The sequence below is a fragment of the Sinohyriopsis cumingii genome, chromosome 3 (assembly GCF_028554795.1).
Source record: "Sinohyriopsis cumingii isolate HCF-2022 chromosome 3, ASM2855479v2, whole genome shotgun sequence".
Lineage (NCBI taxonomy): Eukaryota > Metazoa > Mollusca > Bivalvia > Unionida > Unionidae > Sinohyriopsis > Sinohyriopsis cumingii.
Window position 1 is genome coordinate 82,899,654 of NC_142963.1, and position 18,341 is coordinate 82,917,994.

Genomic DNA, 18,341 nt, shown 5'->3' on the forward strand with positions numbered 1-18,341 from the left:
AGAAGTACCACTGTAAACCAGTAGACCAGAAATAGCACACACCTCTAATTTTTACAATCAATTAAATGTAGACCTGCTTTGTATCATCAAGCTAATTTTGTCTTCGAATCATGTCAAGTAAAGTGGTTGAAATTAAGTAAGTCCAAAGGCATGCAAATACTACCTGTGCAAAAGCCAGTGGTTACATGAGTGTCGAGTGAACTCATTTTAATTGACCAAATGAATGTGGTTTTAAATACCATTATTTAATTAATATAAGTAAAGTATTTAAAATCAATGAGTGGTTTATCTTACCTGTTTGTAAATGTGATCAAGGACAGCAAGGGTACCAAGTAAAAGGTGTACTAAGTGCATGAAAAGTTAAGGTCAATAGTTTCATTATTTCAGTGGTGTAGTTTAGTTCTGAAAAACTCCTCAATGACTTAAAGTTTTATATTCCTGAAATAAATAAGTCCCAAAATTGTGTTGAAGAATATTTTTAAACATGGATGATTGTAAAGCCACAGGACATAGTATAGTTGGAGCAAGGCCACTAAAGGCAGCTGCACCTGTCATAGTTTTGCAATCAAAAGATCAGGGTATCATCAAGGCTTTCAAGTCATATTATCTGCAGTCAGTTTTAAATGATTTGGTGAAGCAAAACATCAAAAAGATTACTGGAATGCATTTAACATTAAGGATGCCTTGCCATTTGTTAAAATGTCATGACAGGAGGTTTCACCACACTGCATGAATAGTGTTTGGATTTTTTTGTTGTTGTTGTAGGGTTTAACGCCATTTTTCAGCACAAGATAGGCCATATATGGCGGCCAGTATAACTGGTGGAGGAAGAACCCTGGAAAACCCAGGAAAGAACCACCGACCCACGAGAAGCTACTGGCAGGCTTTCCCACGTACCCACGCTATCCGAGCCTTGGACTCGAACATACGCAGACAGAGGTGAGATGGCAGTGATCCGGAACGGTGAGCGCTTTAGACCACTCGGCCACTCGGGGCCCCCGAATAGTGTTTGGAAAAAACTATGATGGCTTAGATATTGAAGACACCATCACCTTAGCAAATATGGCCAGTGAAAAGGCTGCAAACAAAGTCGGACCAGCAGATGAGACATTTCAAGAGATTGACATCGAGCAGCTTTTGGAATCTGATGCTTAGGAGTTGACAAATGAAGACCTGTCAAATTTTGGAACAAGAATGTTTTGATGAAGAACAAAAAGCATTTGCAAGGCAGCAAGAGGCTTGTGAGCAGCAACATGCTCGGACTTTGACATTGAAAGTTTTGTCTGACATTGTAAGTCATGTCACTACTGCTTGCACTTTAATGGAGGATAATGATCCAGATATGAACTGAAGTTCACTTATTCAATGCAAAGTTATGGCTGCAGTTGCTTGTTATGAAGACATTTTACGAGAAAAAGAGAATGTAAGACTCAGACAATGGTGGATTCTTTCTTCCGAGTATCATCTCCAGATGAACCTTCCACTTGAAGTGGCATGCCAGCACGCCCTAGCCAATCTCCTGTTGTTGTCTCTACAGTTTCGATGAAGGTATCAACACTACTGTTCGATGCAGCTTTGTTTTTTTTAATTATATGTACATATGTTCTATTGATTAAAATTCAAATTTCATATTTTTATTTTATGTCTCCTATATTTTATGTTTTTTTCCTATGCTTTATATGATAACTTTTATTATTTTTTTAAATCTACTTGCAGAAGCATCCCTTAATTTGTAACATACTGAATTTCTATGAAGAAAATTTTCATAATTTATGTGAATCTCAAATTACACACATGCATCAGAATGTAACCCACGTGTAAAACTATTCTGAACAAAATATTGGAATCAATAAAAATGTATAGGAATTCAATAGCAACTTTACAGCCTTCATCAGGTCTCTGAGTCATGAATACCAAAATATACAAATAAACAGAGGATATCAACTAAAAAAATGTAGATTTCCTTTCTATTTATAATTTTTAAAAGGCAAAAGCCACCAATTTGAACAAGTTTTCTCCATTCTGTGCCAATGTAAATTAACAACTCCATTACTACATCAATAAAATCATGTTCCTAAATTGTACAATAACTTTGGTACAGTGATGTTTTGCAAATTTAGCTTGTAAATATCATCCTTCAAATTGTGTACATTGTCAAAATAATGAATGTATTCATATGAAAATGAAAACATTATTTTTTTGGCACATATTTCATACTCGGATTGATACTGTTAAAGATGGTTAACTAAACTGAGTGGTTCTTTCTGACAGACTTCAGAGCTCAACATCTTTAAAAAAAATTTTTTAATAATTGTGAGTTTACTTGTAAGGATTTTCATTCTTCATTTTGTTTATTTCTACATTCAGACATAAATTTTTGTGTGGCCATGGCAAGCTTGCAGTCTAATTCAGTAGCTGATGCTGTATCCAATTTTTGATTGTCACATAATTTTGGTTTGCCGTCAACATTATTCAACAATAGTATTATCCGTTGTTTTCCGTTTGTGATGCAAGCAGACACTACAACATATAAAATTGTATTTCTATATTTAATCACGAGTTTTTCTTGACAACATGTGCACCATTTGTCATAGAAAATTACAGGTATACAGTACTGTATCTTATGTTTGATACACAGCAACAGATCATGTAAGCTCAGTCACCGATGGTTTCCATGATTCACATAGAAAACTAATTATAAAAACATTAATACTTTATGTCTCCTTTTGCTTTTTGATGGAGTTCATTTATAGAAATTTGTTAATGGCACTGCACTGATTGAATAAATGTACAAAAGAGGGTCTGCAGTTCATTTATAGAAATTTGTTAATGGCACTGCATTGATTGAATAAATGTACAAAAGAAGATCTGCAGTTAATTTATAGAAATTTGTTAATGGCACTGCATTGATTGAATAAATGTACAAAAGAGGGTCTGCAGTTCATTTATAGAAATTTGTTAATGGCACTGCATTGATTGAATAAATGTACAAAAGAGGGTCTGCAGTTCATTTATAGAAATTTGTTAATGGCACTGCATTGATTCAATAAATGTACAAAAGAGGGTCTGCAGTTCATTTATAGAAATTTTTTAATGGCACTGCATTGATTGAATAAATGTACAAAAGAGGGTCTGCAGTTCATTTATAGAAATTTTTTAATGGCACTGCATTGATTCAATAAATGTACAAAAGAGGGAGTGCAGTTCATTTATAGAAATTTGTTAATGGCACTGCATTGATTCAATAAATGTACAAAAGAGGGTCTGCAGTTCATACATTTTAAGACCTGTAAATCCTGATGTAGAGTGACAGCAAGAGGAAAGGAGAGAGAAAGAAAAGGAGCAAAAGAAACATAAAATAGGCCTAAATATAGAAATACAGTTTCTGAGTAATACACATAAGGACAGATGGAAAAAGAAACTGGTCACAAAATAGATATTGCCACTGGGGTGATAAAAGTTTAACTATGTCATTTTTCTCTCACAGATATATTTCATTATCTCACTATGAAATATATAATTAAATATTTGTATCATTCAAATATATATATATATATATATATATATATATATATATATATATATATATATATATATATATATATATATACTGGTAACAATTATATTAATTCTCCCCATGAAAAAGTCAGTTTCATTTATATAAACCATGCAAGTCATTAATGAACATGAAGACTGAGCATTTAGCATTTGCTAATATTGATAACTTCTGTCACAATTTATGTAACTGATGCCAATACCGATGATTTCTGACACAATTTGTGTAAAAGAGGATGACTTCTATTATAATTTATGTTGTAGATGCCAATATTGATGACTTCTTAGACAATGTAATAAATGCAAAAAATGATGACCTTAGTGACAACTTATGTAATTGATGCCAATACTGATGACATTTGTGATGGTGTAAATGATGCTAACACTAATGACTTATGACATTTTATTTAACAGATGCTAATACTGGTGACGTGTGTGTGTGATGTGATTTAGATTTTTAACGTAGCTTTAACAATTTTTCAGTCATATCGCTATGATGTCTGCAATGTGGCAGTTTATAGTGATGTCTAGCACTGGGGCATCATGCCGCAGACATGTAGCATGATGTCCCACCCAGTCACATTATCCTGACACCAGGCCGACCAATCCTAACACTAACTCTTGATGCTGAGCACCAAGCAAGGCAGTTGTTAGTACCATCTTTGTAAGTCTTTGGTATGACTCGGCTGGGGATCGAACCCACGACCTCCTGCATCCAATGCAGATGCTCTAATTACTAGGTCACCAGAATACTGGTGACTTTTGTGTTAGTTTGTGTAACACATTAATCAAAACTGGCTCAGAAATTTGATGTTTAATCACTTTTGATAAAAGATCTTCATTTCTTGAGGTAAACAACATATTCTTGATACAAAGTATTTCTGAGACCATCTTTGTCAGAACATTACTTGTAAAAATACTAGTGTCAACTAAAATTGCAAATTATTTTACTGTACCTTTATTTGTCCCTTGTATGTTGTAAACTTTCTCACCAACACACAATATTTCTTAATAATATAGATGGAAATTAGAATATATCTAGTCTGAAAAACAATTGTTAATCCCTAAAAAAATTTTATGGAGGTTCTTTAAAAGTCAAAGACTCTAGTGCAAGGAATTTCTTATTTTCTTCAAATCTGCCTTCAAAGATAATCAAAGTCTAAATTTCATAGCAAACTTTGTCCAAGGACACAGAACATGATTTATTTCTCTATAAAGAGGACCACAATTTTGTGTTTAATTGTTTGACAAGCTCACCACCAGATCCTTAACTAGGAATTCCTCTGGATGTGTGGCATAAGCAGCTGCCAGAAGGAACCTTTGTGGATATGTTATGTATTTCTCATCTTCAAAATTGACAAGTCCCATGACAGCATCATGAGATCCACGGGTCTGTGCACCTGCTGCAACATCAATTAGCTGAGCCCTGAAATATTAGCAAACATCCAATTATAAATAGACAGAATAATTAATTAATTTTTTTGTTTTGTTATTCATGTATCCCAGGCATTGTCATTAAAGTCAAGACTACCATGAAAAATAATAAATAATTTGATTTGTGTGCAATATAACACAGCTGAATTCAGTGCAATAAAAGTAGGACACATTGATTATGAATAATTCTTTTAAATTAACATTAAGCCATTCCTAATATCCAATCAACTTGAATGGAAAGATGCTCTAATGGTCCAAAAAAATTCCCAGACATCCAAAATAAGAGGATAAGGCTGTTTCTTCTTTATAACAAAATAAGTGGATAAGGCTGTTTCTTCTTTATAACTGTCATCTCAAAATAAATTGCAGCATAATGAGAGATGGAAGGTCAGACATTGCCCAGTTCTAGGAATAGTGGCCTCACAACTGTATTACTGGAATCATCACTCGATCATAATAAACATTTTGGTGAAAACTCCATGTTGATATGACCAACAAATTCAGAAGAAGCATTAACACCAACATTTTCAAGATGGTCACCATGGTAACCTTTTTGGTGTCAGACCAAATTCATTCTCATTTATGACCAGCAAGACTTAATAATAATAATAATAATAATGAGGACTTTGTATAGCGCCTAATCTTTAGAAGCTATAAGCGCTTTACAACATTAGACAACACCTATAAGATAAAAAACATATATAATGATATGATTACAAACACAAACACCATGAAATTAGAAAACATAAAAAAAAACATACTGAGAATATTTAAGGTAGGAAACATTATTAGGTCTTTAAGTTTGTTCTTGCAGTTGAAATAAGTGAGTTTTGAGAGCACTCTTGAATGTGATCACTGTGTCTTTGTGTCTAAGTTCAGTGGGCAATTCATTCCATGTTGCTGGGCCCTGGCATGCAAAAGAACGCTGTCCATAACAAACCCATCTCAATATAACTTTGAATAACATAATTTTCAAGGCCATATTTTGGTGTCAGATCAACATCATTCTCAACTACACAACATAATAAGTCTTTATGTGAAAACCTCATCTTTGTCCATTCAGGGTCGTAGCAATAACAAACTTGTGCTATTGGGCAGAGGGGTGATTGATGATCGGCAACAAACAAAAGACAATGCACAACTGGCTATCCCATAAACTCTTCTGGACTGCGGCCAGGAGAGATAAGAATGATAGTTGGGAAAGCTGAAGTTTGGAAGAAGAATAGACAACATGAATTGTACTTACATTTGGTGCATAAAATAGGAAGAATAGAAATTTCTTGCTTAGCAATAGGACAATTATAAAAATTTGTTTTCATAAAATATAGAATAATTATGAGACAAAATTTAAATATTTTTCAGTTGAAAAAGAAAAACATACACCAAAGAACTCAAACAAGATGACTTCTGTTCAGATGTATGAAAATATATCTGACTTAGATGAGATGTAATTAGAAGAATAAAATGTGCAATTTATTATGCAGATAAATTTAATCTGAGAGATTTTTTTAGATATTCCAAATTTGTCAGCTTACACATAACTGAAGAAACTGGCAAAGTTCTAAAATAAAGGTTTAAAGTATCAAAGATAAAGAAATTATAAAACAATATTAAAAAATATTGTACCTTTATAGTCTCCTACATTTGTATAGTGATTACGGTAATTACTGGATAAATATGGTGCATGCAGTTATTTGTATGTACAGCTAAATCATTCTAACCTAACCTCTCTTTTAAGAAGAAAATTATAAAAATAAAGTGAATCAACAACCATCAGTGATCTTAAAACCAATCAAATATTAAAAATAAAAAAATTAAAAATCTTTACAATTCAGAGAAATTTCATAAACATTTAGGTATAAAATGTTATCTTTCCATCCAAGGATACACTGTGTAGAAATCTTTGAGAGTATGCATTCATACTGCAGTTGTTCTGCAATGAAATATTCTTTGGCTGATAAATCAAGGAATTAATTTTTTCAAAATGTATTATGAATTTTGCTTATCAGTACTTTTATTCAATGAAACAAAGGTCAGATTTTCAACTAATGAAAACATGATTTTCTTTAAATTTCCTGAGCCATTATTTCTTGCTACATTTTATGATCAGGTTAAGATATACATATTCAAATGTGACAGGCAAATATTAAATCTCTAAAGAAAAAAGTTACAAAAAAATTCAGTGATTAATACAGATCATATGTTCATGAAATATTAGCCAGTATGATACATGAGATGATCTCTTTTCTCTTCTTCCCTGGCCAATAAAATCACCCAAAACTGTACCTGTGATGTACAAACAATTACATAATACAGCACATGACCTCACAATTAATGTGCTAAAAAAAGCTAGCACAAAATCAACACAAAATATCAAATCCAAAATTGAAAAGCAAATAACAAAATTTCCAACGAAGAACCACCACCAAGATAATTTCATATTAAATATTAAGCTTTTGTAAAGAGGCCATAAAAGATATAAAGCATATATCAACACAAAGAAAATACCATATATCCTCACTTAAGTCCAGCTGATAACTGGACAGATATGATTGCATAATGTGCCACAACAGCTGGGTCTACGCAGTTTGCTAAGAGTTATTAGTAGAACAAACATAGACTCTGAGCTGCTGGTGCATTGTGGGATCTACTTATAAGTGAGTATATACAGTAGTCTCTGAAGCTGAAAATTAGAAATAAAATGAACTTTTGAAAAGAATGTCTCCAAAGCTATTAGCTTTTTGAATGCCTGCAACGCAACCAATTTATATTTTCCCTCAGGCTATTTTTGGCTATATCAGGGACAGGAAAGACTGAGAATGCACCAGCAAACAGGGAGGAAGTCAGTCCCACATATATTTCTTAGTTCTTTAAAGATCAAAGAAATATCAGGTAATCTGATTATTTCAGTGCTGTAAATGTTCATAAAATAGCTGTGAAAAAAAGGACCTAATTGTGTACATGTCTGTTACCGATTAAGGTCCCCATTAGCAATGGATGCATTAAATTTTTGAAGTCAATTGTTTGCAGAAAGACTACACATGAATAAATTAGTATATCATACCAGGATATAAAAAGTACCTATTACAGTTTGTAAATTTTGCGATACTTTACTTTAAAGGAGTGATATAAAGTGCAATATTCATTTTAATTAACAGTCATATTAGATTGTGCTATGGTAAAAATCTTTGAATATAAAACAAAATACATTAAAATTTTCATCATACTTTTCTTTCCTAGTCCAAATTTAGAGTTTTCTTGTGACTTCTGATTTATCAGGCTCTTGGTGACCAGTTAAAATGTATCTATTTTCCAATCTTATAATAATTTCATGTGAAAAACTGAGAAAGATAACAACAAAAGATTTAAAGTGTTTTAATTAGTACAGCTTTCCCTCATTATAATGAAATTTTGAATATAATGTGGTACCACTGTAGACTCCATGAACAAAAACTAAACCAGTGTATGACAAAATGGGTTGAAAGAAAACAACATGAAGTTAATGTTATATATTTATTTCCTTTCTAAAATTCTATTATTTGGCAAATTTTGATCATTCCTGCAATACCAAACTTCAGTAAATAACACTGTTCTAAAAAAGAATGATTCCAAACATGACACAGTCAGCAAATGCAGACCCCAATTACCACATTATAATGAAGGAAGGCTATACAACACAACAAGCGAGCACAAAACAACCAACAGCGCTATTAAAAATGAGATAGTTATCAGTATACCTCAACAGCATCTAGTTCAACCTTGAAAGAAAACATAACTTTTGATAAGTACTTTCTCAACTTCTTTCTGTTGAGAATGTTTCATAGGAAATTACATTCACAATGTCACTATGTAATTAAAGGAACAGTTACATATCTTAAAGAATGTTCATGTAAAAATTGGGCTGGAAAACATATCAACTTTAAACAGGACAGATAAAGTTATGTAGTTTCTCTTCATAACACATTTAAAAGTACATTACAGGAATATCTAGTACTTATAGAAGATACACTGTTTTATTCCTTCAGACAATACAAGTGCATTTGTCTCAAAGTATGGGTGAAGATCTATTAACTCTGGATGTACTCATAATGAAATCAACGGAACCGATATGCAGCATGTGCAGATCTGAAAACAAGTGGGCTGAATATTTACATTACAGTGCATCAAATCTGTATATTATCTTGTACAGGATGATATTGTTTTGCACATCTGTGGTTCAATATCCATCAAATTAATCTCCTCCAACTATAAATCTATTCATATGCAGCAGATTACAGGTAAATGCTATATATTGGCCTAAGTTTGGACAAAAGTAGGTTCAATTTGCTGTATCATCTTAACACTAAAACTTTACAACAATGCATTTGACCAGTGTGTTATTAACACAAAGCCCATGACAAATGTTACATATATTGGACTTAAACTATTTTTGATTTAATTTAATTGTTTGTAAGTTTTAAATTTTTTTATTTTCTTTACATGTCAATGTAATGTAGTTTTGTTGACTAGGAACTTGATAATTTTTCCGAAAATAGTTTGACCTTGACTCTTCAGTTGTAAAAACCTAAAGCTGACCTAGTTCCTGACCTTGATATCAGAAATCATTGAGACAAGTAAACAACTTTTATCTTATTCTTAGAGTAAAATGATTGTTTTCTTCAAGGTCACACTGGGACTACGTGCTTTTAGGCGTAAATACTTCTTGAAGATTCTGGAAAGTTGACCCTCATCCAGGAATCTGTTTTGCACTTCAAGTTATTGTATAATCTTTGTTTATAGAGATATTTCATCAGTTTGGAGTTAAAACACTTGATGTCAAGGTGTTCATTTGTTTGTGACCAGTTTGGGAATTACATTTTAATGTTTATTCAAATTATTTGGATACTAAAGGATAATTCTTTTTCCTGGAAAAATCTGAGTGCTTATACAAAATTCTTGGACAAAGACATTTCATTCATTCAAACACAAGATTATTGTTTATGAATAACACAGAACTGTAGACACAACAGCACAATAATAGCTACAGTATACATCATCGTCTTCCATCTTGGATTCTTCGTTGGGACTCGAACTTGAATTCATTAGAACATTTCATTATTAGGACTTTTAAAATTTAATTCATGCATTATTCTTGGATTATTTTTGGATTTGATTCTTAAAACCGTAAGTTCTTTTTTATTTCTCTTTATTTTTACAGAGTTTTTCTAGGGAAATAAAATATTTAAATTTTTAAAAGCTTGTTTTCACTCTTTCTTTTCTTACTGTTTATTCGAGCCTAAACATGTAAAATGAGACAAGCTTTATCACCATAATCAAACAGCAATGAAGCAAAATGTTCTACTTTGTAAACAATCACAATTTCCTTCTCATCTTATTTTAAAAGCATGAGGCCTAAGTGGGCCTAAGACCACTTCACACACTGACATCATCCTGATACCTCTTAACTCACTGACATCATCCTGATACCACTTAACTCACTGACATCATCCTAGCCAAATGCAAACAAATCTGGGTCATTCTGTAGATATTTTTTCATGCTATTGACTACATATGTCATGCAAATGCAGTTTTGGGAGGTAAAACATATTTTAATTATGTAATACTTATCTGTTGTTATTACTCTGCTATCCCTTCTTCCTAGTGCAAGTCCCTAATCCAATGTGACTCCCCACCCCCAATTATTAACTGATGGCCTCAAAACTTAAATAAACATGGATCCAGTCTGATGCCATTGTCACTTCCATCCTTCAATATATCATAATTCTTTGAGTGAGGACAAGACAGAAAGGACATCTGAGTGGGAAAGAAGGAGGGAACTGGCAATAATAATATGTACATATTAGATAATTCAAATTAGTTTTACCCTCCCCACCAACCCCAAACAGTTTCCTAGCAGTAATACATTACCCGATATTATTTTGCTGACTTTTCCAGCACATGGAAATGCGAAATGGCCTTGAATATACCGTGTTTCCAGTAAGATGCCCTAATGTAGACTAGAGGATAGCATTCTGACAACTTACTAGGCAGACACAATCCTGCCTAACTGCATAGATGCGTTTGATCTGGTGTGACACTGAAAGAAAGTAGAAGGAAGAGAGTGGAGCGAGATTGCCAGTGGCAGTTTTTATGAGTGTGTGCAGGTACTAATAATTATGAAACACTCAAGATGCAACAACAGCCATAATCTCATGGGCTTTGATTCTTTTGAAGGAAAGATCTCTCTCAGTGTCAGTTTAATAAGGTCCTTTGACAGAATAATGCCACCTAGAAATGGTGGCTGCTGAATATCTATAAACACTGACACATTCAGGGTCCATAGTAGAGTGAGGTGAAAACAAACAGCAAATGAAGTCTTCCAGAACATTCTTGTCATGACAGTATATGTGTGATTATGTTGGAATGCACATTAATTGACCCTTGATTTGTAAGGAAATTCATCCCAACATAAGTCAAATTCTGATTAACCCCAGATATTAACTGTCTTCCCCTAAAGTGACAGGTGTCTTGGTAAGGCATGTCCAATAACAATGTCAATGAAATACAGTATAGTGGGCACCACTAACACTCTTATGCCTGCAACTATTACTCCCATCATCCTGGTAAAGGTTCTAGCAAGGATGCTAGGCTGAAGGGATGAGTCCACCTTTCTCAGACAGAACTGCAGGAATTTCCTCTGGGATAGGAAGATGGGGATGTGTTGGTGCAAGCATCATAGAGGTCTATGGAGACTGTCCAGTCATTCGACCTTATGGTGTGACTGACTGAGGCTGAAATCTCCATCTTGAAATGCTCTTTCCAAAAAATTTGTTCAATGCGGGCAGATCAAAGATGAGGTGAAATTTCCCTTTTTTCTTGAAACTAGGAAAATCTAGGATCAGAATTCTGTGATTTTAGTATTTATCATCCTCTCTACTGCCACCTTCTTTAGATTGGTGTATACCATTTCCCTTTGGGCTTTCAGACTGGTCTTGTGAAGTCAAATGGGGGTCCTTTATGGAGGTGAAGAGTTCCAAAAGCAAAACCAGTAACCCCCTCTCATATTGTGGAACAGACCCATGCATCACCTGTTAGCTCAGACCAGGCCTCTGCAAAGCAGCTTAGTCTGACACCTACTGTGATATCAGGAAGAAACAACTTGGAATGTGATAGATCAAGTCCCAAGGGCCAAATGTCTCTCTAATTATGGAGGCTGGAGTATACCAGCCATTCTGCTTAAGAAATGAAGGGCGAGCAGGAGTTTTAGGGAGGCTAGCTGTTTAACTTGGACCTGGTTAAACATTCAGACAGGGAACCCATAGACATAACTGGGGACATGTCTTAGTCAACTTAGCTAGGCCATGAAACTGCAGCCAACACCTAGTGTTGTTGATCAGTGTTGTCTAAGAAGACTACTGTAAGGCCTGATTAAGCCACCGAGTAATGACTCCATATCCAGCAAAGAAACCCTCAGAAGCTCATTGCTGTGATCCAGCAAAACAATCACAGATTCAAAGGTAGCACCTCTATAGAGGTGAAGAATCTATGCCAAAAATGCTATCAACATAGAAATTGAGTGTCTTAAAGTCCTGCAAGACTGTCGTTGCAAAGAGACTCCTTGCTTAGAAGGTTGAAGAAAGCTACCACAAAAAAGACTGGTAGACAAATCTGTGGTAACAGAGTTCTGAGTCTTAGGTTTCATAGATTCATGTGACTTTACAGGGATTAAGGTACATATCCCCTCAGTATCCCAAAATGGGAACTTGAATGGCCAAAGAAGATAAATATACCATGTAGCTAACTGCTAAAACATGGAGCAGCAAGGTGGAAGAGGGAACCAAAAAGCCTTTAGCTGTGTCCTATCTTGTGCTGACTCCTGTGCTATGTTATTTACAATAGCTGAGTGGACGCAGCAAATATAAGATTTTTTTGGAGTCCATGAAAGCATTTTGAACTGAAAAGGATCCTAGTGTCCAAAGGCATAGAAGGCTTCTGACAGAGATGTGGACACTCAATGTGGAGAACAAGGTGCCACAACTGGGAGCTCCTTAAACTTATTAAACTCCACCAGAACTGATATTTCAAAATTCTGTCTCTGCTGTTCATTCCTCTACTTGAACAAGGAAGCAATCCCATCTTTTGATGCAGGGGATGAGTGGCAGCCCCACCCACCCCATCTCCTGTGAAGTTACAGGAGAGAATCATGAGGGTCTACTGCCTGCCCTGTCTGCCAACCAATGGAGCAATACAAAAATTAATCCATGGTGCCAATGGAAAGTATAACACTCCATATTCACCACAGGGATTGAATGGAAACATGAAAGGAGAGTGTGTCTTTCCCTAGAGGGGGCATGTTGCTCCCTGTTCCTGGTCAAAACTATGTGCAGTGACCAATAGACTAAGTCTGGTGACATGCAATGTATGTCAGATGAACAGGCCCCAGCACCCAGCCAGGTGACCAGTTACAGTAAATAATGCCTGGTACCAATTGCCTGGAACTTAGAATTACTGCCCAGTGACTGGAGGTCAGTAACACTGCCCTGTGACCAATGCCCAGTCACTGCTTGACAATTCATCTCCAATCAAAGACCAGTCAGGCAACAATTATCATCTGGACAAGTTCCTAAACAAGATACTTGACTTGACTTATGAGTAGGTAGAAGACTATGATTTTCTTATGCCAGGAAAGACTGGCTCAGGGGTCTTGGAAACATCCTCATTCAGGAAAGCACCTTTCATCATTCCCTTTCTTGAACTAGAAAGTGCCTCTGGTCCCTCCCAGGATCAGCATGCTTGCAATTTGTTTACACCTGGAACTGCCAATGACGCCTCATGGAACTGGTGAGCTGGTGACTTTTTTGAACCAGATAGTGCCAATAATTCCTTATTGATTCAATATTCTAGCAATTTCATTACACTGGAAAATGCCACCAATCCCTCCCAGAAGCAATGAGAAGGAGACCTTCTTAAACCAGAAAGTGATCCTTATCCCTCCTTGGACCAATGTTCTGGCAACTTCATTACACCAAGAAGTGCTGCAATTCCCTCCAGGGATTGGCATGCTGATGACTTCCTCTCAATGAAAAATGCCATGGAACCCTAGAGGAATGGAGGGAGTCCAATAACAAGGATGTAGTGGATCCCTTTTTCCTGACTCTGTAAATGTACGAGTCTCTGTTAGATCTCATAATTCATCTGACCACAAGGCACAGAAAGGACATCAATCCATGTGGGTTCACTTAGTACATACCAAGAAGCCTTTCTATGACTGCATTGGCTAACTTCTTGTGGTATAGCTGAAAGGCTCAAAGATGTAATAAAAAGAAATAAGGACCAGAGAAAAATTGTAGAGGGTAGTATCTATCCTAACACTGGAACAACAGAGGGGATACAATTATGGAAATACCATTAAGGGCTGTTCCATTAAAATATACATGGGACCCAGGGAAATCACTTTTAAAGTGGGGTACTCACCCATAGATGCAATTTAGAATTTTCTTATCATTTTAATATCAACTCTGTGAAATTGAACTACACTGGCATATATTTTTACAAAACTGCCTTCCCTGGGTACCATGTGCCATATTTGCCAGCCTATAAGACGATATTTTTTTACCAGAAAATCTTAGCTTTGTCTTATACTCCTAATAGACTTATATATGGATTATGTCATCCGAATTGCTTTATATTTTTTGTATGGAAAATAGTTCTCCAAGAGTATGAAAAATAATGTGTAAAATATATTTCATTTTGGGGAAGATTATCGTGTATGAACAAATATAGGATCCCACACTGAGTATTTTAAACAATTACATTTTATCAGTATAAAAAATTAACACAGATCAGATGTAATTGCGCAAAAGCAGCATGCACAGTAATGTGCATTTGTAATATACGTTGTTTAAATTTAATTATATATATGTACGTTAGAATTTACAAGTTAGAAGATGATTAACCATGACAAAGACAAATTCCATCAAAATTTTCTTCTTGCACCTAATGATCAAATAATCTGATGCCCCACTGAGAGAGAAAGAGTTAGACAGACAGACAGAGATGTCTTCACGATTATAAATCTGTACCTGATGTACACTTACCTGATGACTGATTTTACTTGTGTACAGTGCAGTACCATACTCCATTATCAATTAATACCACTAGTTAGGCAATTCCTTTTAATTTTTGTTTCCACTCCATTATTAAAAGAATCACATGGTTTTGTAGTGGTATTTACATGCTAATTAAACATGCTATTAAACAGTCATTCCAAGATAACACCTGTTTGAGATCAAGATTCTGCATACCAGATCACATTAGTGAGGCTATCAATAGGGAAATGAGGCTACCCATGGGTATTATGAATACCATACCATAGTTAAAGGAAATGCCAGGTGGTTACTATTGTAAATTTCTGAGCCAGTAACATTTTTAACTTGCCGACAGTTATAGCCATATTGCCTCCAATAGGTTAAATCCCAAGAATGATTATTTTGAACTAATGGAGACTATATGGATATAACTACTGTGAATATTTAAACCCTGAAGGAGTATGGTATGTATTTTCATAGTTTACATTTACTGTTTCATTCAATAGTGTTTTCTCTCTTTGACAAAAGCTTAAGCAGAACGAGGGCAATAATTTTAAAAAAAAGGAACAAAAAAATCCAAAACAAGCTTAACTCTCTCTCTCTCTCTCTCTCTCATATATTGGACCATATTTTATTTTGATCACGAGGTGCAAAAAGAAAAATGCAATGGCATATGTATGCACTGTTCTCTCTGTATCTCTCTTCCCCTCCCCCCAACCTGCCCCACCTCTCAAAATGCATTTTATTATTAATGATGCAATTTCCCTATTGCTGGTAATCTGAAATAGCATACAGTGATACTTTTAATATTTCTGAAACTAGAAGTTATTATAATTTATTTGCACACAGCATTGCGAGTTTTATCCTATCTGTAACTCAATCAATTTTCAGGTCAGCATCACTATATGTAGCTAAAAGTGCACAATAAGTTTAAAATACTTCTTGTGAAACAAATTAGGTGCTTTTAGTTACATTTAATGATCCTGACTAGAAAGGTTACTGAGTTACAGGTAGGATAAAATTCACAATGTTGTGTGGAACAAAGTGAAAAACACAATCGGAGGTGTTGATCTGGCCTCATCTTATACTCTGCACTGACTTATATAAGGATGAAGGATGGAAAATTTGCCAAATTTGCTGTTTCGACTTATACTCTGCATCGACTTGTAGGCCAGCAAATACAGTATGTTTAAATGGAACAGCCCTTAACGAGCATGTGCACAAAAATCAACAAAATGACAAATGGAATCAATAAATTTAGGATAGAAAAGCAAGGACTGGGGAGAAATGACCAATCGTAACACAGAAATAGATACAGTATGGAGAAATTGCCACAAAAGACAACTGAATTAACAAAATACTTGAGTGCCCAAAGACTTGGGTTATACTGCGCAAAGTCCAAGGGAAAGGAGGACAATATTCACAATAATGGAACTGAATAAAACAGTGGACTGGGATTGTTTATTTTTATTCTAAGCCCTCCAATTAATAATTGGAGGAGGGAATTCACCTTAGACTGGGGACTAGCACCAGTAAAGTGACTGCAAAGTAATAATAACAGGCAATACATTGCTCCAATTAAAAAATTTGCCTGAAGGCTTCTCTACATCATATCTGATGGCACATCAACATCATTGTCCAGTACCAAAAGAACCTTATGCCAGTCTGTCAAATTATGTTCTGCATCCCATTTAAAGGTTTGCTGTTTAGTAACAATGAACAGATTTCATAGCAGATCAGAATCATTTGCATACAAATGAAAGCCATTCATGCTAGAAGACTTTCTGTAAATTCAGTGCAGCAAATTTTGAAAAGTTAGTAAAAAGTTTCTATATTTTTAGTAACAGTAACCATATTTGATGGTATATTGGCACAATTTGTACAAACTTGATGCTTTCTGTTAAATTTAGTCAAATTCTGTTTTTGAGGTTGATTAAAGCATTTTTGTCTCCTTTACCATGGCAGCCACATTATGTGTCAGACTGGCATCATCTTTAAAAAAAAAAAAAAACAACCGAAAACATAAAGCCCAATTTGGTCAAATTTTATTGATTGGTGTTTCAGAAGAAGTCATTTTAAGGTCAATCAGCATCATTTGTATAAACTGAAAGCACTGCATGCCTGGATGCTTTCTGTCAAATTTGGTCAAATTCTGTTAAGTGGTTTTAAGAAGAACTTGTTTAAAAGTTTATCTACTTTTAGTAACAGCAGTTTGATGGTAAATTGGCATCGTTTTTACACATTTGAAGACCTTCATGCCAGGATGCTCTCTGCCAAAATTTGATTAAAACTGGTCCAGTTTCTTCTTGGAATTGTTGATGGACAGATGACAGATGTTACACAATGGATGCATGGTCATACCACAGACTCACATAGCCTTACATCCAGGTTAACTACAAACTTATGCAACAACCTGCTATGGAAAATATATACCCCTCCCCAAACAATACATATATGTAATATATGTAAATAATTCCGACTTTGATAATTATTAGTAAAATAAAAGGTTTAAAATGAAAGCAAGTCAAGTTTGATACAGGTCCCACATTTGTTTTATTCTACTACTTACACTATGTATTGGCTAGACCTGGAAGTCAGCACCTCTTCTATAGTATTCTTGCCAGCATTGCGGAATGTTTTGAGCATTTCAAGGTAGGCTTTAGCAGATTCTGTGGTTGAAAGCTTCTCACTAACTAGGCTGTCTTTAAGTCTGGTAAGAACTTCTGAAGGCTGCAGAAAAATTAAGTCAACATTTTCCTTTTAGCAAAGGCATGATGCTTAAAACTAGGTACCAGTAAAAGGAAGTTCTAGGTTGATCACAGTTTAAATGTTTGACAAAACTCCCACAACCGTTATAATCATGAAAAATCATCAGCCACCATGTGGTTCAACACTTAGCAATGCCAAAAAGAAACACCACAACGAAATGCACAATAATTAATGTTCAATATGTTCTCATTATAATCTTCTCTTTACAATCTTCAGGCAGCCAGCTTAAAACTCTGTGTGTGTGTGTGTGTGATTTGGAAATTTTAACACAGCTTTAAAAAGATTTCAGTCATATCACTACGATGTCTGCAGTGTGACAGTTTATATTGATGTCTAGTACTGGGGCATCATGCCACAGACATGTAGCATGATGCCCCAGCCAGTCACATTATCCTGACACCAGGCCAACCAGTCCTACCACTAGCCTCTTAATGCCAAGTGCCAAGCAAAGCAGCTGTTAGTACCATTTTTATAAGTCTTTGGTATGACTTGGCTGGGGATCAAACCCATGACCTC

The 18,341-nt window shown here is 34.9% G+C and overlaps 1 protein-coding gene across 1 annotated transcript in view; it reads right to left on the minus strand.

Annotated features, from left to right (window-relative positions):
* Positions 1-18,341, minus strand: part of LOC149803206 (microsomal triglyceride transfer protein large subunit-like) — a 144,367-nt gene that overhangs the window by 99,772 nt on the left and 26,254 nt on the right. Inside the window, exons 8-9 of the mRNA XM_089952828.1 lie at positions 17,626-17,786; positions 4,813-4,981 (exon numbers count right to left, since the gene is read on the minus strand). Coding sequence (XP_089808954.1) covers positions 4,813-4,981; positions 17,626-17,786 — 330 coding nt within the window. The remainder of the gene's footprint in view (positions 1-4,812; positions 4,982-17,625; positions 17,787-18,341) is intronic.